The 24079-nt window shown below is 45.9% G+C and overlaps 1 protein-coding gene across 1 annotated transcript in view; it reads right to left on the bottom strand.

The window, feature by feature from the left end:
- The window catches only part of CERCAM (cerebral endothelial cell adhesion molecule), a 31848-nt gene extending 10806 nt beyond the window's left edge, over positions 1 to 21042 (bottom strand). Inside the window, exons 1-10 of the mRNA XM_033137662.1 lie at positions 20766 to 21042; positions 14446 to 14556; positions 13523 to 13640; positions 12579 to 12713; positions 10383 to 10587; positions 9533 to 9652; positions 6069 to 6145; positions 3766 to 3872; positions 2552 to 2684; positions 1318 to 1445 (exon numbers count right to left, since the gene is read on the bottom strand). Coding sequence (XP_032993553.1) covers positions 1318 to 1445; positions 2552 to 2684; positions 3766 to 3872; positions 6069 to 6145; positions 9533 to 9652; positions 10383 to 10587; positions 12579 to 12713; positions 13523 to 13640; positions 14446 to 14556; positions 20766 to 21016 — 1385 coding nt within the window. The 5' untranslated portion in view covers positions 21017 to 21042. The remainder of the gene's footprint in view (positions 1 to 1317; positions 1446 to 2551; positions 2685 to 3765; positions 3873 to 6068; positions 6146 to 9532; positions 9653 to 10382; positions 10588 to 12578; positions 12714 to 13522; positions 13641 to 14445; positions 14557 to 20765) is intronic.
- Positions 21043 to 24079: the final 3037 nt, after the last annotated feature.

Here is a 24079-nt window from a genome sequence, read left to right as displayed (position 1 = left end):
TCAGAGGTCTGCACTGGCCAGTGACTTGTTACTGCACCAAGTTCAAGTGTTTCTATTGATATATAAAGCCCTTTGCAACTTGGGACCGGTTAACCTACGAGATCACCTTACACCAAATGTGCACACTCAATCACTTCTATCAATGCAATTGCTACTGCTTTACAGGTGCCACAGAATACCTGTTCAACATTTGTAAGAACTCAATCGCTTAGTGTGGCCAGCGCCTGCACTTTGGAACTCCCTGCCTATTGAGATCAAGCCTTCGCTGTGCTCTTTTCGACACCTGCTAAAAACATTCCTGTTTAGACAAGCCTACCCAGTTGCTCGGTCCCAGCTCCTGCCCACCTAGCAGTTCGAAAAGCACGTCAAAGTGCAAGTAGATAAATAGGTACCGCTCCAGCGGGAAGGTAAACGGCGTTTCCGTGTGCTGCTCTGGTTCGCCAAAAGCGGCTTTGTCATGCTGGCCACATGACCCGGAAGCTGTCTGCGGACAAACACCGGCTCCCTCAGCCTATAGAGCGAGATGAGCGCCTCAACCCCAGAGTCGGACACAACTGGACCTGATGGTCAGAGGTCCCTTTACCTTTACCTTTACCCAGGTGCTTGGAAAGTTGAGGTGATTTTATTTTTATTTTTTATTTTTTTTAATGATTTTAATCAGTTTTAGTATTTTAACTTGTATGTTTTAAAGCAGGATTGTGGTCTTTTTCTTGATTTTCTTCTTTTACCTTCTTTTAAACCACTTTGAGGTGCTTTATGCTCAAGCAGTGCATAATTTTGATGAAATAAGTGAATGTGAATACAGGAAATAGCTTTCTAATGATTCAGACTATTGGTGCATCTGGCTCCTCGTTGCCTCTGGTGGTTCTGCAGGATTTCAGAGAGAGTCAGGATCTCTTTCCCAGCCCTACCTTGAGTTGCCTAGGATTGAACCAGAGACTTCAGCATTCACAGACTCTTAACAACTGATTTGTTGTCCTCCACCTAAAACTAAATATTCCAGCCCTCACAGTTCTGAATAAAGAGATGAACCAAACAGGAACACAGGAAGTTGCCTTATGGTGAGTCAGGCCATAGGTAAACCGGGCTCAATATTGCCTACACTGACTGGCAGCAGCTCACCACGATTCCCAACAGGAGACTTTTCCAGACCTTCCTGGAGACACCGTTGGAGATTGAACCTTGGACGTTCTGCATGCAAAGCAGAGGCACTGCCACTGAGCTATAGTTATTTTGGCATTCCAAAGTCCAGCCAAACAACTAGGGCTGTTTTGCAGCTGAGGACCTCACCCAATCCCACCAGCTAACCCAACATACATCAGGTCCCAATCCAGCTGTGCTTGCTCCAGTTCATCCACCAGTCGCAAAATTCGCTTCTTGAAATATGCCTCAAACCGCACGTCATCTTCCAGCACCACAGACTTCTCCAGACCCCGTTTGACAATCTAAAGGGGGAGGAAACAACAGTGCTAGAGACTATGGGTGAAAGAGACCTTAATGTTCCATTGCAGGGCTCACCCAGGACTGCAGCAAGCAAAGGGACACCAGCATTTTTTACCAAGGGAACTTGCTGTGTATGCTATAACAGCACAGCTCAGAGACGGAGAAGCTGTTGCTCTTCAGGTGTCTGAGATCTACAGCTCCCATTAGCTGTGGGGCTGTTGGGAGTCCAAGAACAACTAGGTAGCCACAGGTTCCGCATCCCTGGTGGAGACCTTGTTGAGAAATCCAAAAGACCTTTTTTAGGGAAAGCGCAGGGCAGGCAGCAAATTTTATCATATGCTCACAGGCTTAGTAAGGACAGATTAAAACACCTGAAGCCATACCATTCCCAACCTGTGCCAAGTTAAAATGTATGGTACTACATAAACTAAGGACAGAAACAAGCCAAGACACAATTAAGATTAACAAAATCCCCTGACAGGATCTTTGGCATAAATAAGAGAAATCTAGCAACAGTTTCCACTATTATATTGTTTGCATCAACCAATAAATAGGCTGAATACTGCTCAGTAGAATGTAAAAGTTGCATGCTGAAAGAACAGCCTTCTGTTGCTCTACTCCCAGAAGGGGAGATACATGTGTTATATGGAGTACCCCTGCTAGAAAAAAAAGGCTGTCCAGACAGTACGACAAAAGGAAAACATTTCCATGAACAGCAAATCTTTCACAACTTGGAAACGGTGAGAAAAGGGGGTCTCAAATCAGTGACATTGACAGCAGGCGCCAGGCACCTTCCTCCCTATACTACCAAGGCAGCTGTTGACCCATAAGTCTGTTCCACCCACTCTCTGCTACACTGCACGACGTCGAGCAACAGCCAGAGACACCTCTCCTACTCTTCAGCCCAGCAAACCAGGTGACCTGAGAGACACAGTAGGAGCCTAGCTGGACCTATATAACCATTGCACAGGGCTTGGCCCCAGATCTTCAGTAGCCAACCAGAGAGAAGCTGATGGGCAGGCTCTGCTTGACCACATCGATGGCCATTCCCTGCACTGAACCAACCCAAGCCCTTGACCCTTTCGTCCAACCCAGCCCAAGCCCTTACCTCATTCCACACATGATGGTGGCTCAGGAAGCAGCCCACCTCCCCTTTGGTGAGTGTCCTGCCTGAAAACGGGTCAAAATAACCTGGAAGTAGGTCCACACCCAGTTTCTTGATGTCACTGCTGTTTAGGGCACTGGCAGAGGAGATAACAGAGGTTAGCAAAGCAGCACTCCCAAGAGCGCATGTCAAGAACCAGGGCAGGCGGCGTGGAGCTACACAGCCCCGTATAGATATCCCACCCAGCCTCGCATCCCCCAGGTGTTGTTGGAGTGCTAGTTCAGACAACTATACAGCAAGTAGATTTATTGCATTTGTCCAGGAGCATTTCTAATTAAAAGTTCTGAAAGCCGTATAAGAAGAAGAAGAAGAGTTTGGATTTGATATCCCGCTTTATCACTACCCGAAGGAGTCTCAAAGCGGCTAACGTTCTCCTTCCCCTTCCTCCCCCAAAACAAACACTCTTTGAGGTGAGTGGGGCTGAGAGACTTCAGAGAAGTGTGACTAGCCCAAGGTCACCCAGTAGCTGCATGTGGAGGAGCGGAGATGCGAACCCGGTTCACCAGATTATGAGTTTGCCTCTCTTAACCATTACACCACACTGGTGTAGAGCATAATAAAAACAGAGAAAGTGCATTAAAAAGTATTTATAAAAAAGAGGAAACAGCAAAAGCAGAGTCCGATCCTATGGGTCAGGGAAAGCCTGGGCAAAAAGGTTTATCTTCACAAAGATGACTAAAGCTAGTGATGAAAGAAGCTTCACATACTGCCAGGCAGGAACATGCGGAGAGGGTCCTTCTGGACCACAGGCCCATCTTGTTCAGCATCCTGTTTTCTACAGTGCCAAAGCAGATGCCTGCAGGAATCCCACCAGCAAGGCATGCAGGCAATGGCTTTCCTCACCCTGACTACTGTCTTCACCTAACAACCGATATTCCATGGTACACTGCCACTGGTTCTGGAAGTTCTGTAAATCCATCATGACTAGTAGGACTTGATAGCTGTTCGCTGAATGGACTTGCTCCTTCAAATCTATCTAAATAATAATAATGATGATCATCACCATCGTATTTTGGCCTCAATATGTTCCCCTTTCTCCTACTACATTTGCATTTTCTAAAAGCTACGTATCTAAGCCAGCAGCTTCAGTTGCAGCAATCCCATTTCATGCTAAAAGCCAAAACAAAGCACCCCAGAAAGCAGTGTTAGCCAGTCACCTTCCATCGACAGCGTCAATCACCAAGGGCTCTATCTCCAACTCAAAGAGGGAACTAAGCATGCGCTGCCGGCGGTCTGGGCGCCTTGCCAAGTTGATGAGGAAAACCTAAAAGGAGAGAAGAAGGTTCATTTCCTTTTTTCGAGTACTTCTATAAAACTACTTTTCATCACAAGAGCAAGCTTACAAAGAAAATCAAATGAAATTAACATTAGAATATGTAAAACAATGAAGCTCAAAAAAATTCCATAAAATAGGATTCCATTCACCCAAAACGCACAAAATTTGTCACATGCATTCAGGCATACTCTGACTCACTCACTCACTCACAGCCCCCACAGGTGCTGACAATTTCTCTCTTACACACACACACACACACACACACACACAGAGAGAGAGAGAGAGAGAGAGAGAGAGAGAGAGAGAGAGAGAGAGAGAGAGAGAGAGACTTATATACTTCAGAGGTGTCAACCACCTCACACATGTACCCAGTCTGCCAGTTCAGAGGTCTGCCAAGCTGGCTAACTTTAGCACAGTTGTGGAAGTCAGTCCAACCCCCTGCAATGCAGGAATCTTCTTGCCCAACGTGGGGCTCAGACCCATGACCCTGAGATCAAGAGTCTCATGCTGTGCCAGCTGAGCTATCCTGCATACTCACACCAGGCAGGCAACGTATGTGAAGGTAGTGGTGCCAGGCCTTTATTCATTTGTTTTACTGCAAGGCAGAACAAAGGAGAACTCAGGAACCGGGGAGGCGAGGCACCCAGGAAGCACCAACAGGGTAGATGTCAAGAACCAGAACAGGCAGAAACAGTAGGAAAGTCACACTGGCTGGCCAAAAGGAACCTTTTATGTTCAAGAAAGTGATGCCAACATGCACTGCTAAAACAGTTTTCTGTAGCCTCCATAACGGCTAGAGACTTACTAGAAATGGACTTCCGGCTCGAGACGCCATGGTGAACAGCAGCTCCCATGATAGCAGAGGCTGGGCGTGCAGCTAATTAAGGATAATCTGAGAGTAATTATCCTTGCAAGCCCCCCCCCCACCTGGGTCGGGGGGGGGTGTGAGCTCTCACTCGCAGATTGTCCAATACCTGCTTCTCGCTTCCACGGAATGCGGAATGCAGGGGCAGGGGGACGCAGAGTGCATAGCACTGCAGGTATCGGTAACTCTGCAATGCAGTCACTATGAGCGGCAGTCCCTCTGCTTTTTAAGATGGATATGGATTTGGACTTAAGAAACAGACATGTTCTGGAAGAAGGAGACAAGATAACCTGGTAAACGAATCAGTCACTGAGTGCCAAGGTCTCGATCTGGAGAGGACTACTGTCATAACCGAATGGGAAGTTGGGTGGAGGGATGCTTTTGTTTCTTCTCTCTATATATACTATGTTGTCTTATGATTTGTCAACCCTTCACCGAAGAAAGAAAAACAATTTCTAATGGAATATAATTATCAACAGAATGCAACTATTAATGGAATGCGAGAGGGAATCAACAAAAACTTCATAATTTTTACGGACTAATTGAAAGAGCGGAACTGTATGGAATATGGGATGTTTTGTATACCCCCCCCCCAATGAGGACCCTGACTTTGATTTATTATGGTTTAGGAGAGAAACCAGCTCATTAACGGATGGTAAGAGATCAAAGAAAAAAGCTAGAAGTCTGGCCGGAGCAGAGGCTAGATGCCAAGGAAAGATGGTGGAGAGTATTGTGCAGTAAGAATTAAGTTCTTGGAGTGTGTGTGTATGTGGGGGGGAATCCCAAAAATAATAGATTGCAGCAGGAAAGGAGAGACAGATGTTAAAATATAGTCCACACAGAAAGTTACAAGATATAAACCCCTCTGGCAAATTAACAGATATTGAACAGTTAAATATGAACAAAAGTCATTACGTCAGATAAAGGATTAACATTGGAACTGTATTTTTTGGATTAAATAAGAATGGAAGCAGGAAAAGGAATAACAACATCTCCCAAAATCAGAATATGGGAAGTCATCCAAAAATGTTTAATTTGGAATGGAATAATTGGCTTTTAAAATTGTATTATGATTTGGTATTGTATCAGTGTGGCCCATATTGGATTATTATTAATGAAAAATTAATAGAAATTATTATTAAGAGACTTACTGGAAATGAAAACAAAAGCCAACACATAGACTCCTCAAAAGGGGGAGAGAAGAGATCCGACCCCCGCAAGTTTAGCACTAACCCAGCCCCGTACATAGGATCTAGATATTCCGACCACACAGTCCCAACAGCCCTGGTTCTCTCCATTTTCACCAAGCTCTTGCTTACCTCGTCAAACCCAATTTTGGTTGGATGCTTCGGTGGGAGGTAGACATGGCTGGAGGGGAACATTGGGGTACCATCCACTGCAAGAGAGATGTAAAGCTTGGAGAGGAGGCTACGTCGCTGCTCAGGTTTTTAACCTGTACAGTGGTACCTCGGTTTAAGAACAGCCCTGTTTACGAACAATTCGGTTTACGAACTCTGCAAAACCGGAAGTAGTGTCCCGGTTTGAGAAAACAAAATCGAAAATTCTTTCTAGTAGCACCTTAGAGACCAACTGAGTTTGTTCCTGGTATGAGCTTTCGTGTGCATGCACACTTCTTCAGATACACTGAAACAGAAGTCACCAGATCCTTAAATATAGTGGGGGAGTGGGGAGGGGTATTACTCAGAAGGGTAGTGGGAATGGGTGAAAGGCTGATAAGTGTGGAAAACCTGATGACGACTCTAAACGGCTGCAATTAGTCTTGCAGGAAAAGGCAAGGGGTGAGATGGCTAAAGATAGCTTTGTTATGTATAATGAGATAAGAATCCAATGTCTTTGTTCAAACCAGGTTTCTCCATGGTTTTAAGTTTGGTGATTAGTTGCAATTCAGCCACTTCTCTTTCCAGTCTATTTCTGAAATTTCTTTGTATTAAGACAGCTACTTTGAGATCTTTTATAGAATGTCCTGGGAGATTGAAGTGTTCTCCTACTGGTTTCTCTGTCTTGTGATTCCTGATATCAGATTTATGTCCATTTATCCTTTGGCGTAGGGTTTGGCCTGTTTGTCCAATATAGAGAGCTGAAGGGCACTGTTGGCATTTGATTGCATACACAATGTTGGAAGATGAGCAATTAAATAGTCCTGAGATGGTGTGTTTGATGTTGTTGGGACCAGTAATGGTGTTATCCGGGTTTATGTGGCAGCAAAGTTGGCACCCAGATGCCAACTTTGCTGCCACATAAACCCGGATAACACCATTACTGGTCCCAACAACATCAAACACACCATCTCAGGACTATTTAATTGCTCATCTTCCAACATTGTGTATGCAATCAAATGCCAACAGTGCCCTTCAGCTCTCTATATTGGACAAACAGGCCAAACCCTACGCCAAAGGATAAATGGACATAAATCTGATATCAGGAATCACAAGACAGAGAAACCAGTAGGAGAACACTTCAATCTCCCAGGACATTCTATAAAAGATCTCAAAGTAGCTGTCTTAATACAAAGAAATTTCAGAAATAGACTGGAAAGAGAAGTGGCTGAATTGCAACTAATCACCAAACTTAAAACCATGGAGAAACCTGGTTTGAACAAAGACATTGGATTCTTATCTCATTATACATAACAAAGCTATCTTTAGCCATCTCACCCCTTGCCTTTTCCTGCAAGACTAATTGCAGCCGTTTAGAGTCGTCATCAGGTTTTCCACACTTATCAGCCTTTCACCCATTCCCACTACCCTTCTGAGTAATACCCCTCCCCACTCCCCCACTATATTTAAGGATCTGGTGACTTCTGTTTCAGTGTATCTGAAGAAGTGTGCATGCACACGAAAGCTCATACCAGGAACAAACTCAGTTGGTCTCTAAGGTGCTACTAGAAAGAATTTTCGATTTTGTTTTGACTATGGCAGACCAACACGGCTACCCACCTGTAACCGGTTTGAGAACTTTACCTCAGTCTAAGAATGGAATCTGAATGGTGGAAGGCCTCATTAGGGAAAGCACGGCTCGGTTTAAGAACGGTTTTAGTTTAAGAACGGACTTCCGGAACAGATTAAGTTTGTAAACCGAGGTACCACTGTACTGTACTTATCAACAAGTGAGTTCCATAAACAGCTTGCTGTAATTTTGCTGGTATATTCTGCCAATAACTCCAAACCAGCTCCCAAAACTTTCTCCCCTTCCCTCTTTGAATTCCTTATACAGCAACTGTTATCTTTAGGGCTCCATTGTGGTGGTGGTGTTGATGTTGTTGATGTTAATTATTAGCAATATTAATTATTAGTGGTAGTAAATGGAGAGGGAGAAATGGTTCCGGGTTTGGATTTCTTGCATCAAGGAGGAGGCAGCCAAAATGGCCTTCAAGGCTCTCTCTAGCTCTTTGGTTCCAATGATCAAATTTCCCTTGAGCCTGAGAAGGTAAATTATTAATATTATTATTAATTAAATTTGTATACCATCCTAAACCCACAGATCTCAGGGCAGTTCACAGCATAAAGTTACAATATAAAAAACACATAATACATAATAAAAGCGAAAACAAAGACAACCCAGTAATCCCCCCCTTTCCACAACACATTTACAGGCGAAACTCAAAAAATTAGAATATAGTGGAAAAGTCCATTTATGTAAGCAATTGTTTTCATTAGCTACTGGAGTCTATCTCATATATTAAACTAACGACATGCCCAGCGAGATATGTCAAGGCTTTATTTGTTATAATTGTGATGATTATGGCGTCCAGCTGATTGGGGTTCTCATCAGCTGTACGCCTTAATCATCACAATTATAACCAATAAAGGCTTGACATATCTCGCTGGGCATGTCATGAGTCTATCTCATATATTAGTTTCCCCTTTTAAGTTGAATTACTGAAAGAAATGAACCTTTCCACAATATTCTAATTTTTCGAGTTTCACCTGTAAAAGGGCATCAGATGTCAATTAGCTAAAGGCCTGGAAGAAAAGGAACGTATTTGCCTTGAGCCTAAAAGTGTATATTGAAGGCACCAAGTGAGCCTCCTTGGGGGAGAGCATTTCAGAAATGGGGAGCCACTACAGAAAAGTCCCGTTCTCGTGTTGCCCCCTCCGGACCTCTCATGGAGGAAGAACACGATGAAGGGTTTCAGAGGATGATCTCAGGGTCCAGGTAGGTTCATATGAAGATAAGTGGTCCTTGGTGTATTGTGGTCCTGAGCCATTTAAGGCTTTATAGGTCAAAACCAGCACTTTGAATTGGACCAGAATTGGCATAATATGCTCAAACCTATCTTGCTCAGGGGCCATATCCAACTAAATTCTACTCAGAGCAGACCTACTAAAATTAATGGGTGCAACTTAATGGTGCTTCCAGACAACCTGCTTAAGGAGCATTCATCCCCATTTGTTTGCAGGGAAGTTTGATGCTGTTGCACCAAAGCAAATGTGATCCCTCGCTTTCCTTACCACAAAAAAGTCTGATCTTTTGAGGAAGCAGGTTTGCAGCACAAGCCCTCCCAATGGAATGTGATGATGCAACCTGAATTTGCCAGCATGTGACTGAATCCCACCTGGAAATAGTGAGGGTCTGGTAACCCCCTTAGTCATAGCCATTAATTGCAATGGGTTTGCTCTGAGTAGAGCAAGCACTGGGTACATGCCATCAAGTGTAGTCCTATCAGGGCCCCACAGCCAGGAGGAAAAACACCCTACAATAACCCCCAAGAAAGATTCTCCTGTGGGCTAGGGCAGTATTTTGAGCAGGTGCACTAACTAACCCATTGCCTCCAAGATCAGGTGCACGAAGTTGATGCTTTCATCCTCCAGCGTCTGGTGAGATTTCACAGGGACATTGATATATCCAAACCGCTGCTGGTTGCACAAGTACATCTGGGCTCCTGAATAGGAGACAGAACGAATAACTTAAAAGTATGCCGCTCAACAATTCTATGGTTCTATAAACGAGCATTTAAGATAAAATCCAAACAATTGTTAGCCCCACATCACCAGCACAGTCTCCTTGACAGTAGAATTCCTCTGTCCACCCAATGCCACACCAGACCGCACACCTTGGTACACAGAGCATGGGCTGTCCATCTCCCTTTTTTGCTTGCCCTAGTTTGAATCAAAACTTTAGGGAAAAAATCAGGGTGAAATGGAGCCTCCATGTCCAATAGCAGTATAATGCTAAACACGAGCTGCAGGTAGGGGGAACAGAATAGGGCTGTTGCTTTCATGCTGTTTGAGGGGCTTCCCAGAGGCACCTGGTTGGCCACAGTTAAGTACAGGAACTCTGGACTAGAAGGGCGTCTGGTCTGAAAAGTAGGGCTCCTATTACAGTGGACCCTCCGGATACGAATTAAATTCGTTCCAGGGGTCTGTACTCAACCTGAAAAGTCCACAACTGGAGGCGCCACTTCTGCGCATGCACGTGTCTTAATAGTGCGGTTCTGCACATGCGTGGGCGGCGAAACCGTATGCCGCGTTCGCAACCCGAAAGTTACGTATCCAGAGCGGTACGTAACTCGAGAGTCCACTGTATTATCAAGCACTTTCTGGACATGTGGAAACTCTAGGCAAATGCTAGCCATGATGACCTGCCTCCCCCTTCTCCTCCCTCACTCTCACCTGCAGTTTGGCAGGAGTACGCAAAGACAATGATATCATCAAATGGCCAGGTGTAGCTGGGGTGGGGCGGGTGAAAAGCCAGGTCAGCAGTGTCGTCCTTCCGCAGATCGATCAAGAAGGCGGCGTAGACCATGGAGACTGCAAAGCACCCGACCCGCTGCCGGTTCTTGGTGGGAAAGTAGTCTGCTGTCCTACGGTAGTAACCCTGGAACATGAGAGAGAGTCTCATAACCCAACACAGCCCAGTGCCGTGCCAAGAACTTTCTGCCACCCAGTTAGGAAACCATAACTCAAAACAGGAAAAGTCCTGCAGCAATGCACCCTGGTCCAGCAATCTCAGCCGCCAAACCCATCACCTGCATCTTACTTAAAATTAGCCTGGGGGTCAGCGATGGGGGTGGCAGCATTGCCTGTTTATCATCCTTAAGAGTTGTATCCAACCAAATCCTACTCAGAGCAGACACATGAAAATTAATGTGCCACTGTGATCTTGACTCTGCTATTATAACCGATGAATCTCAACGGGTGCCAATTGGTTTCTGGGCCCAATTCAAAGTGCTGGTTTTGACCCATAAAGCCTTAAACGGCTCAGGGCCACAATACCTCAAGGACTGTCTCTTTCCATATGAACCTACCCGGACCGTGAGATCATCCTCTAAGGCCCTTCTTCATGTGCGTCCTCCACAAGGGGTCCAGAGGGTGGCAACATGAGAACAGGGGCTTCTCTGCAGTGGCTCCCCGTTTTGTAGAATGCTCTCCCCAGGGAAGTTCACCTGGCGCATTCCTGATACACCTTTAGGTGCCAGGCAAAAATGTTCCTCTTATATACCAGGCCTTTGGCTAAATTGACATCTGATGTCATTTTAAATGTGGAAGGGGGGTTATTGGGTTATCTTTGTTTTTTATTATGTATTCTGTGTTTTTTATATTGTGATTTTATGTTGTGAACCGCCCTGAGCTCTATGGTTATAGGGTGGTATACTTACTAAATAAATAAATAAATAAATAAAGTATTCATTGATTTTAGTGGACCTACTCTGAGTAGGACTAGCAATGGATGCAAAGCTTGGGGCAAAACTATCATGACCTACCTCCACCTCTCATTCGTTCTGGCTCTGCCTACTGTGTGTCTCTACTTTCTGCCCCTCAGCAGTCACCCAACGGGCAGCAGCCAGCACAGGCCTGAAGGAATTTCAAGCAGGGCTGTGCCTTTTTCAGAAAGGTAAGTGGAGAGGGGAAAGTGTGGAAGGAACACCAAGGATGTGCTGCCATGATCCAATGGTCCAGAAGCTTCAGCTGGCGCAGAATGCAGAGGTCTGTATGCTGGAGGGAGCTCAGTGCTTAGAGCACACAACAGCACACAACGCAAAGTGTTGGTTTTTACCTTTGAAGACCTAAATACTCCGGGGCCAAGTTATTCCGTGAACCACTTGCACCCATACGGGCCTGCTATGGAGACCCCCTTCTTGCAGACCTGCCTATCAAGCAGGTGGGAACGGGAGGCAGGGCCTTTTTGGTGGTGGCTCCTCACCTATGAAACTCCCTTCTCCTGGAGGCAGGTTTGGCCCCATCCCAGTTTTCTTTCAAGGAGGCCCTAAACGCATAGGGTTTTGTCCAACTAAGTCCTATTCACAGTAGACTGGCTGAAGTTAATGGACATTCCTTAGGTCCCTTAACTTTAGTAGGTCCACTCCAAGTATAACTTAGTTAGATACAACTTGTTGCTTTTTCAATCCACCTTAGCTCGCGTAGCTGGTGGTTTTTCTAAACCTGCTTTTTAAATTCACTGTTTTATTCATTTATCAATCACCTTCTGCCTTAGCATCAAGGCGATTCATATATATATATATATTTAGCACAGTTTTAAAACGTTGCAAAAATAAGAACAATTTAAACAGGCTTTGAAACAAAAATGTCTGTAGAAATAAAAATGTCTTCAGTTGTTTCCAGAAAGAACAAATATCGGGTGACTTCAGTCGAAGCCTGGCTGTATTTATGATATATATTTGTTTCTATATTGCCCTGATGGAGCATGCATTTTCACTTACTGAATTGACTCTGTCCTCCAGATGTTGAGCAATGACTCCCATCATCCCTGGCCACTGGCCTACCTTACCCAGAGGGCCACAGATTTCCTGCTCGTGCAATAAATAAATTCTGCAAATCTGCTCAAGCACCTCCACCAAACGGGCTTACCTGAGGAGTAATCCCACACCAGAAGTTGGAGTAATAGGTCTGAGAGTCCAGCATGGGAGCAACAACAGATTTGTTTTGTGCAATGAGGAACTTCAGAGTCTGGTTATCTGTCAAGATGCTGTCGGTGTCTGTGAACTGGGGACAGAATTAAAAGTGCACACTTTTATATTGACTGAAACTGTGTCTGAAAACTAAACCCCACGCCTGAGGGAGCCTGGCAGTCACAGCTGAACTGCATCCCTACAAGGCGAAATTGCCTGCATGGATAGAAAAATCTCACCTCCAGTGGATTTAAAAATGGCCCAAGCAGAGGAGCACCAGGCAGTCAAGGTTGGAAGGTGTGAGGCAAGATGTACATTTGAAGAAAACTGAGGAAGGAAGTTGTCTGTGGGCAGGTGAGGAGGAAGAAAGCAGGATGTGGGATGCCCTTGGTTTGAGAGGGAAGGAAATAAGTTGACACAGGTGCCTGCCCGCCCGCCCTGCAACCTGGACTCCATCTCATCAGCTCCAGTAGCCACTATGGCCAAAAGTCAGGTTTCATTTATCTGCTAATTAGTGGGTAGAAGTATTGCTTTAATTGTTTGAGTATTGCTAAAGTTGTTCACTACCATTTATGCAGCTGGCATGTTGCTTCCCTTTTACAAAGTTGTACATTATGTGAAATATTAACAGATTATATGATATTGCCCTCCCTCCCTCGGGGTATTATGTATGTGCACACATATGTTTTTCTTTACTGTGAGTCTCTTGGAGACCTTCCGGGTGACAAGCAACAAATAAGCATGATATAAGTAAATAAATAAATTGTGGCCGCAGCGTTTGTAGAGCACCAGGTTGAGGAAGGCTGAGGTAGATGAGAATCAGGTGCACCCCAAACTGTCTTCTAGTGTGGACAGAATGGAGGAGACTTGTGTTGGACATTTCCCCACCTGCAGATGACTTACCAAAATGTAATCGGCCCGCTCAGATCGGGCAAAGCTCAGAGCGTCCTGTTTGAGCCTCATTACGTGCTCAAAGCGCGTGTCACTCCAGTGTTTGGGCCCATGTTCGTCAGGATAAGAGCTGCAAAAGGCAAGATGGTAAGCAGAGAGTGCAAGGCCTGTTCCTCTCCCCTTTCCTTTGTGCTGCAGTGCCTACAGTGGTACCTCAGGTTACAGACACTTCGGGTTACACAAGCTTCAGGTTACAGACTCCGCTAACCCAGAAATTGTACCTCGGGTTAAGAACTTTGCTTCAGGATTAGAACAGAAATTGTGTGGTGGCGGCGCAGCGGCAGCGGGAGGCCCCATTTGTTAAATTGGTACCTCAGGTTAAGAACAGTTTCAGGTTAAGAACGGACCTCCAGAACGAATTAAGTTCTTAACCCGAGGTACTACTGTATTTTATCCTGGCCTTCAGGTTAGCACAGCCCTTCCATACTGTAGTTCCAAGAAACACAGGAGCGCATTTAATGGTTCACTGGAGGGAATTAGAGAGTTCTGTAGATGGGAATATCCCCATGAATAAACCAACTCAAGTTTTCTACCCTAAAAAGGGATCACAGCGTAAGAGCATGGGGGAATGGCAACAAAATGTTGCAGCATTTGGCCTGATCTGGCTTCAAGGCTCCATTTACGTTCCTTAAGAGGGTATGAAGGCATTCTACCAACAGCTGTTCCTGCAGCAAGTAGCATTGCCCCTGAACGCAGATCTCCCTATTGACAACTTCTCCACAAAGTTACAGCTGCACCACATCAACCTTCTAAGAAGTACTGCAATTGTTTCTGGGTATCCAAATCCACCATGGTCTTCTTTAATTCCTGACCTATGCATGCTTCTCAATTATTTATGAAATTCAAGAAAGTCGGCACGAGTATTCCAAACTTACCTGGGCTCATCTATGGGTCTCCACTCAATGTGCCGGTAGTGGCTTTCCACTGCAGTGAGCCACTCATGCAGTATTTCTGTTGTGTTGTCCACATTGTGGTCAGTGGCGCACCTGAGAATCCAAATTGCAAATGAGGGATCAGTTCCTCCTCAATTCACCGTTAGCCAATTTTATCCAAAAGCTGGCAGGAACAGCAAAGAAGGGTCTCAAATGGGACCGGTGGTGGTGGTTTGTAACTAGATATCCAAGGCTGCCTATAGCCTTCCAATTAGTTTGTCCAGCCACTGTTTGCCCTGCGCAAAACATCGACACTTTATGTCAGCAGAAAAACCTACTAGAACTGTATCTAGCTGGAGTCCAACAGTTTAATGCCACATAAACCAAATTTAATTATACACATTACTGGTGTGTACATACCCTGTGTATATTTGATGCCCTGGGATGTCAGGCATGATGCAAGTGGAGGAAACAAACCTGACAAAGAACAAAGAAGAAGTGGGACCTGCAATGTGGAGGGCTCCTATTTGGGGGGCCAGCCAGCCATGCCCTCTCCCAGCACACTCCATTCCATTCTCCACTTGAACATTCGGGAACAAAAAATGGAAAACCTGCCAGATCAGTGTGGGTTTACCCTTTTTTATTTTGAGTCCTTTCCTTTTGAAAGGAACATTTCGTACAAAGATTACCACAATTAAGGACAAAAGTGGAAAGGACCTAACAGAAGCAGAAGACATCAAGAAGAGGTGGCAAGAATACACAGAGGAATTATACCAGAAAGATATGGAGGTCTCATACACCCCAGGAAATGTGGTTGCTGACCTTGAGCCAGACATCCTGGAGAGTGAAGTCAAATGGGCCTTAGAAAGCCTTGCTAACAACAAGGCCAGTGGAAGTGATGATATTCCAGCTGAACTATTTAAAATTTTAAAAGATGATGCTGTTAAGGTGCTACACTCAATATGCCAGCAAGTTTGGAAAACTCAGCAGTGGCCAGAGGATTGGAGAAGATCAGTCTACATCCCAATCCCAAAGAAGGGCAGTGCCAAAGAATGCTCCAATTACCGCACAATTGCACTCATTTCACACGCTAGCAAGGTTATGCTTAAAATTCTACAAGGCAGGCTTAAGCAGTATGTGGACCGAGAACTCCCAGAAGTGCAAGCTGGATTTCGAAGGGGCAGAGGAACCAGAGACCAAATTGCAAACATGCGCTGGATTATGGAGAAAGCCAGAGAGTTCCAGAAAAACATCTACTTCTGCTTCATTGATTATGCAAAAGCATTTGACTGTGTCGACCACAGCAAACTATGGCAAGTTCTTAAAGAAATGGGAGTGCCGGATCACCTCATTTGCCTCCTGAGAAATCTCTATGTGGGACAAGAAGCTACAGTTAGAACTGGATATGGAACAACTGATTGGTTCAAAATTGGGAAAGGAGTACGACAAGGCTGTATATTGTCTCCCTGCTTATTTAACTTATATGCAGAATACATCATGCGAAAGGCTGGACTGGATGAATCCCCAACCGGAATTAAGATTGCCGGAAAAAATATCAACAACCTCAGATATGCTGATGATACTACCTTGATGGCAGAAAGTGAGGAAGAATTGAAGAACCTTTTAATGAGGGTGAAAGAAGAGAGCGCAAAATATGGTCTGAAGCTCAACATCAAAAAAACTAAGATCATGGCCACTGGTCCCATCACCTCCTGGCAAATAGAAGGGGAAGAAATGGAGGCAGTGAGAGATTTCACTTTCTTGGGTTCCATGATCACTGCAGATGGTGACAGCAGTCACGAAATCAGAAGACGCCTGCTTCTTGGGAGAAAAGCAATGACAAACCTAGACAGCATCTTAAAAAGCAAAGACATCACCTTGCCGACAAAAGTCCGTATAGTTAAAGCTATGGTTTTCCCAGTAGTAATGTACGGAAGTGAGAGCTGGACCATCAAGAAGGCTGATCGCCGTAGAATTGATGCTTTTGAATTATGGTGCTGGAGGAGACTCTTGAGAGTCCCGTGGACTGCAAGAAGATCAAACCTATCCATTCTCAAAGAAATCAGCCCTGAGTACTCACTAGAAGGACAGATCCTGAAGTTGAGGCTCCAGTACTTTGGCCACCTCATGAGAAGAGAAGAATCCCTAGAAAAGACCCTGATGTTGGGAAAGATGGAGGGCACAAGGAGAAGGGGACGACAGAGGATGAGATGGTTGGACAGTGTTCTTGAAGCTACTAACATGAGTTTGGCCAAACTGCGAGAGGCAGTGAAGGATAGGCGTGCCTGGCGTACTCTGGTCCATGGGGTCACGAAGAGTCGGACACGACTGAACGACTGAACAACAACATTTTGAGTCAGAATGAAGGCAACCTGGACTTGAAAGCTGACAAACCCTCTCATCTACTGCAAGGTCCTCTCAGTGCTGGCTAGGAAACCTGCAATTTAGACACTATTGCAACCCAGTCAGTTCTTGAAAATTACATGTTAATTTCCCAAAGGGCTCCTGACTAGAGCATGGCTATGCCAGCACATCATCTCTGAGCATATTTATAGCTAGTGGCTTGTATTCTTGGCCAACATGGGCACTTTTAGCTGACATGGGCACTTTTTAACAGACCTTCCAAAGCAGAGATTGGGGGGACATGTGGCTTCTCCACTGGTCTATAAATCCTATCACCCTTGACCATTGCCCATGCCTTAAAATGTGCTCCAAATTGCTCCTTGGCTAGTGGGGCATGTATTGGGCGCATCCTAAAGCAGGAATTGAAGCCAGTGTGAATTAGTCTGCAAGCCCCAACCAGGAAGTGGATCACCCAATGACATGATGAAGCAGGGTGGATTTGATTCAAATCACGATTCAAATCAAATTGATTTAAATCACGATTTAAATGACTGAAATCACGATCTAAATCACGATTTAAACCACTAGTCAGTAAGGCTTCATTTAAATCATTATTTTTAGAGAAAGACTCATTCTTGCTGGTATAATCTTAATATTTACCACCAGATGAAGATTTCATTTTTGGAATAATAAATTTTCAGAGTATTTTTTACAGTTATATCAAAAACTACTGGTTCTGTGTATATAAATTTGCAAAGGAACAATGGGATTAAGGTTTTTCCCTCAACTCTGTATGTTTATTTTGTAACATTTTTCCTGTGAAGGAAAGGCGTGTTATCTCTGCAAACACAAATTCACACTTTCGTGAACTGCAAAAACAAGCATCTGTGATAACATCTCCTCGTTAGAAAAACTGCCCCAAATAATCTTACGGAAACCTCTGGAAGAGCATGACATTGTGAATGGATTAATGGAATTCATTTACCAAAAAATTTAAACACTGCATATAAAGCCTCATGCTACATAATTAAAAACAAATCCTTATTTCCTGGTGAATAAAAAGCAGCACTCTGTACGGGGCTCAGAAACCCCCAGTCCAGCCACAGCAGAGCCAGTGGTATATGATTCGTCTGCTTCAGGTTCCTATCTCAAAAAGAAATGTATGCAGACAATTTGGGAAACGTTTTACAATCCCGAAACAAACCCCAATGTATCTCAAGGTAGTGAAATGTCCCCAAAACAAAGGCAGGTGTGTGGTATCCAAAGATGGACCCATGAGTCTGCTTCCCTAGAACACCAGTCTTGTGGCACAAATTTATTAAGATAGACGCTTTTGTGGTCCAGAGTCCTTTGCATATTGTTTCCCTGCAACCTCACTCCTCTCTCTTCTCTCTTGCCAACCATGCTGGTATATACATTTGCAAATTTAGGATTACATTTCATGGATCTGAAAAAAAACACCAAGACTTCCATCTGCAGACGCTACAGGAATCCCAGAAAGGGAGTTCTCTGTGCCCTGGCACACGGACTCCCTCCAGCAGTGTCGAACAAGCCAAGAGCCACAGGTCCAAGAATGAAGCTCGAGGAAAATTAACTTGGTTTAAAAGAAAGAACAGATGCTAATATATAGCAGATTAAATTGCAGATCTAGGATGCCGCCTCTCCCGAACTGGATTGAGACATCTTTAAGAGGCGTGTGCATCAGTTTAACAGAGACAGCAGACGGAAAACAGCTCACGAGCTCTTAAAAAAAGAAGATTTATACTAGCAGGGTAAGGTTTCCTACACGATCATAGAATAGGCTATAAAACACGCCTGAGGCGGAGAAGCTTTGGAACAGAAAGCAAGGGAATCCTGTCGTCTCTGCCGAGTACTGAAACATGGGGTAGGAGGCTGGAGCGGAGCAGTCCCAGCAAGGTTGGGGAAATGGGGCAGCAGGGGGGCTGGAAATAAAAGGCAGGCAATACAAGGGGGGCTCTCTGGATGCCATTCAACATGGATGGGGGGAACATGTGGCCTTCCAGATGTTGTTGGACTACAACTGCCATCATCCCAGGCCCTTGGCCATGGAAGGCTATTGGGGCTGAAGGGAAGAGCTGGAGTCCTACAAAAGCCAGAGGGCCACAAGAAATAGCCAGGAGTTGGAAAACAGGAGACCTGCCTTTCGCTTGACTCATGGTCTGCATGGATATCATATGGACTACTGGGCTGGCAGAAAAAAACTGACATGCCAACTGTGAGTGACCAAAAAAAAAAAAAAAAAGACCAGAATAGGCCAGGAACACCATGAGAAGAGACAGAAGCGGTAAGCAAAGTCACACTTGCTGGCCAAAGGCAAGTTTTCACATTCAAGCAAGTGCCAGCATGCACTGCTGAAACAGCTTTCTGCAGCCTCCATAAGGACTAGAGCCTAGAAACGTACTTTAAAAAATTATAAAGCCTAAAGACCACCACAAACACACAGGCATATCTGGAGAGACTTCCATGCTACGTGTCTTAACGATCCTCTGTAATTCATTATAGCTGCTTTCAACCTTTATAGAACAGTGGTCGTGCTACATGTTGTTCCATTTGTTTATCTGTTTACCCCATCCCTGGGGTAGAGGTGAAGGGAAGCAGCCACTGCTCAGTATCTGCCACCCCTCTTAGGACCCCCAGCCTTCCCAAATGTGTAGCCTTGCAGGTATTACGCTTGATGCAATCTTCCATCATAGCTCCGTCCACTGGCCATGCTGGCAGGAACTCATGGGAACTGGTGTGGTTCCTGCAGCTCTTTCTCCTGAAGTTCCAGCGTAACTAAAAAACTTGCTATGCTAGCCCAGGGATGAGGAAACTGGTCACCTGGGTGTTGCTGTCCTACAACTCCCAGCATCCCTGGCCACAGTAGCAAGGGCTTATGGGAGCTGCAGTTCAGCAGCATCTGGTAGGCTACAGGAACCCTGTCTCTGTCCTAGCACGTCAACATAGCCCAAAGCATTACAAATGCTTTTGATTACAACCCCCCTGTGTATCCTTAGAGGGGGTTTATATGTGCACAAAAAAACTTCTAGAACTTTTGTCCCTTCCAACAGGAGGTTTCCCTCCTCAAAGAGGGAGAGGGGGTACATTAAAGAGAAAAACATGTGTTGGGGGATGCATTCGGCAACAATTTCCTGACCTCATCAGTGCCCATCTCTACAAAAGGAGGTCTTCCAAGAGGGCACTGTTAAGTCCAGCTCTCCCCACTGATCTGCATCATAGGAGGAACATCTGTGTAGCCCTTCAGATGTTGGAGGCCTCAACAACTGGAGGGCTACATGTTCCTCACCCCCCTGACCAACAGCAGCTCCATTAGATCCGGTTAGGTCTGTAAGGATCATGGCCAGGTCAGCCCTGAAAATGGGCAGGTGGCCCTGCAAAAAAACCCAACAACACCTCAACACAAGTAGCAGCAACAACAAACTAACGCTCTAGGAGACAGGCCAGATACCTTGCAAATCTCAGCACTCCTTGTTCAGGCACCCCAAAGAAGACTTCCAGAAATGTACATCCTCCTGTGCCCCCACGCTAGACACCATAAGTATTCAGGGCTCACCCCAAATCACGCTCACCTATATACTCCAAAACCATGCCCTGCAGGGCGGCAGAGCCTCTGAGGACCTGCTCCTCCCTAGACACCCTCCCCCCACGCAACCCCCAAGCTGAGGTCCTGAGGCACACCTTTGCACGGCCTGCCCAGTGCCCAAGGTTCAAGCACCTACAAACCTTGCACTCCACACTACAACTGGCGATACCTACCACCACCCCAAAATTAACTAGGTTTCCCCCACAACTAACCCTCACGCTCATAAACACTTTTCTAGGGCGTCTCGAATCAATCCCAAATTGGGCTGGGAAGGGGGAACCCCTAAAACTCCATCCTGTCCCCGCTTGCCGCCGCCTCCCCCTCCCCCAGAGGCAGTCAGCGTCAGCGCAACTTAAAGTTGCTGCGCGCCCCTTACCAGATGGAGATGCGCTCTTTGGGGTAATCCATGCGCTCCAGGGCCCCCAGGTAATAGGGCAGAGAGTGCTGGGAGTTGCGAGCCAGAATAGCGAACACCACGGTTGGAAACTCCTCCCGCAGTCCGGCAGGGCTCCCCGTCCTCTCAACATCCTCCCCCTCCTCATTGGGCGGGGTAGAGACCCCCAAACCGGAGCGGAGAAGGAGAAGCAGGGCGCAAGGGAGAACAGACGCGGACACGGGCGAAACCATGTCTCGGAGGCTGCAAAACTAATGGGCGCGCGGGCGGTGCGCGGGGTGGGGGCGAGGATCGACGTTTTGGGAGGGGAGAGGCGAGGAGAGGGCCAAGAAGGCGGGCCCAGGACACGGGTGGGGGCGGGGCCGAGAATTCCAACTTTTTAGTAAGTCGCCTTATGTTGAATCATAGAGCTCAATGTTGTCTGCGGCTCTCCCGAATTTCAGGCAGGGAGATTCCCCCCTCCCCCCCCAAGCCCTCGGCCTGAATGCTTTGCAATACCGGTTGCTGGACGAAGCCACGAGTTGGGAGAGTGCTCTTGCGCTCCAGTCCTGCTTGCGGTGTTTCCATAGGGGCATCTGGCTGGCCCCTGTGAGAAGAAGGTTCTGCACTAAGATGGGCCATTGGCGCGCGAGCCCACACCCACCCCACACAATCACCTGCAGTCCAGAGCCAGAGAGAAGCACCACAGCAAGGGAGACCCACCCACCCACAAGGCAAGGTGAGGTGACTGCCTCAGGCAGCAGAATCCACAGGGGCAGCACCTCCAGCCTCTAAGGCAGGGGTGCCAAAGAGGGCCAGATTTGATGTAGCGAACATGCATGAGGGCCGAGCTGAGTTGTTGAGCTTTTTTAAGGATTTTACCCCAGGAGATAAACTGCCACGGGGGCCAGATTAAATGGACCAGAGGGCCGGATAGAATCATAGAATCCTAGAGTTGGAAGAGACCCCAAGGGCCATTCAGTCCAACCCCCCTGCCAAGCAGGAAACACCATCAAAGCATTCCTGACAGATGGCTGTCAAGCCTCCGCAAAAACCATTGTGCGTGTGCTATGCTGGCTGCCTGGATTCCTGGACCATCCACGGGCCGGATCTAGAAGGCAATTGGGCCTGATCTGGCCCACGGGCCTTAGTTTGCCGACCCATGCTACAGACACTATGGTGGCAGGGGCAGCAAAGGATACATTCCTTGGAGGGCAGATCCGTTGCCTCTGTGGATCCTGCCGCCTGAGGCAGACGCTTCACCTTGCCTCATGGGTGCGCTGGCCTTCTGCTAGACATATATGCTTGGGAAAAGCTGATGGAAACACTCACCCATATCAGGATCTGGCTGAGAACCAGGAAAGGATGGATCTATCCAGTTTCTATAGGAGCTCTTCCAGATAACCTGTTTATTCAGCATACAAACTAATTTGTTTGCATGGAGGCGAGACAACATTGGCTATTTATTGAGCGTTGGTTCAGTTTTGTTTGCAGAGTGTTTAGATGGTGCTGAGTTATCCCATACCCTCCAGTGCATTTCCCCATCACTTTCCTTGCCTTCCTTTCCTATTTTTTGAAGATGTCGTTTCCTTGCACAAGACCACCCAATCCAGTGTAAATGCACAAACTTTATTTCCTGGCACCTGATTGCGTCCCACCTAGAAACAGCAAAAGTCTGGAAGCCCCCTCAGCCTGACCTGAATCATTGCTGAAGCTCCCTGCTCCACCACACTCACTTTCCTGAGTTTAGAAACCCCTTCCGGACTCCTGTCGCCTGATTCTGCTACATGTCCAGTTAAGACCTGAATATGACACTCCTTTGCAGGAGCAGAGCATTAGGAGAAGACTGAACACACATTTAAAGCACAGGGCTTTGCCCAAAGAACCTTGGGAATAGTAGTTTACCCCTTGCAGAGCAGTAACCCCCAGCACCCTTAGCAAACTACAGTTCCCAGGATTCTTCCCAGTATGGCTGTGACCTGGAAAAACAGTGTGTGAGTGGCAGAAAACTGTGGTGGGCTTTTGAACTGACATATTACTATCTAACCACGCCAGCTTCTGTGCAAAACACGGGTTTTAAGTGGTTGTTCCGAAGGGGTGTGTCTTAGTTCCACACTCTTCCCATCTGCTCTTCCCATTCACCCCTCACCTCCCTCAAATGATGTTCGGGTTCAGCAAATGCTTCTCCCAGCAGAGTGCTGCCACCTAGTGACCACCATTGCACCCTGCTTTGAGTTTAATTTTCACCACAAAGGCTGTTTCCACGCAATGGACTTCTTGAACATTTATCCTGATTGACTGGTTTGCACAAAGTTTGTGAGGCAAGTTAGATGATGTCTGCTTTTTACTTGAGCATTTTTTTTTCTGATTCGTTTGCATTTATATGGCGTCGCACCAAGGCAAGACGTACCACGCCACTTCCCAGTGCATTTTCCTGCCGCTTTCCTGAGCAGGGGTGTCACATGCCAAAAGAGTTTCACTCCTGTCAGCAATTGCACTGCAGCATTTGGGTTTCCTGATCAAGTGCAAGGGAAGCCCCACGCAGAGTGCACTGCAGTAATCCAGTCTTGGAATCACCAATGCCTGAACTACAGCAGCCATGGTCTCCCAGTCCAGGGACGCCTGTAGCTGTTGTACCAATTGCAGCTAGTAAATGGCAATTTTAGCCACAAGCTACCTAGACCATGGGAAGGCACACTGAAATCCAACTTCTGTTGGAAATGCAACAAGGAAGCTGGTACAACAATGCATATGTGGTGGAGTTGCACCCCGATTAAGTACTTCTGGGGAGAAATACATGAGGAGTTGAAAAAAAATGCTTAAAATCCCATTAACGATAAAACCAGAGGCTTACCTACTGGGCCTTTTAGGAAAAGAAATACCGAAACTGAAAAAGATAATTTTCTAATATGCGACCACTGCAGCTAGGATAATAATAACATCTAAATGGAAAGCTAAAGAACTACCTACCAAGGAGGAATGTATTCTCAAATTAAACGAATATTTAAAATTGGCTAAATTAACAGCATTCGTACGACAGCAGTCAAATCTAAAACTAAAAAAAGAATGGCAGTGCTTTGATGATTATATGACAAAATATTGTTCTTAAAAAGACATGCTAATATGCTTACATTAAGAAGGTAAATGCATCCAAACAATAAATTATCAATGGCATGTGTATGTATATAGAGAAAATAAAAAACAATCAGAATGCAGTGATAAGGGTAAAATTGATTCTAGAGAAGACGAGTAGCAGTGGAGGGAAGTTAAACAGGGTGGTGGGTTCATTTTATTTTGTTTCTGTTATTTTTTTCCTT

This window comes from Lacerta agilis, chromosome Z, assembly GCF_009819535.1.
Source record: "Lacerta agilis isolate rLacAgi1 chromosome Z, rLacAgi1.pri, whole genome shotgun sequence".
Classification (NCBI taxonomy): domain Eukaryota; kingdom Metazoa; phylum Chordata; class Lepidosauria; order Squamata; family Lacertidae; genus Lacerta; species Lacerta agilis.
Note: the sequence above shows the minus strand (reverse complement) of the source record. Positions and strands in the feature narration are given on the sequence as shown.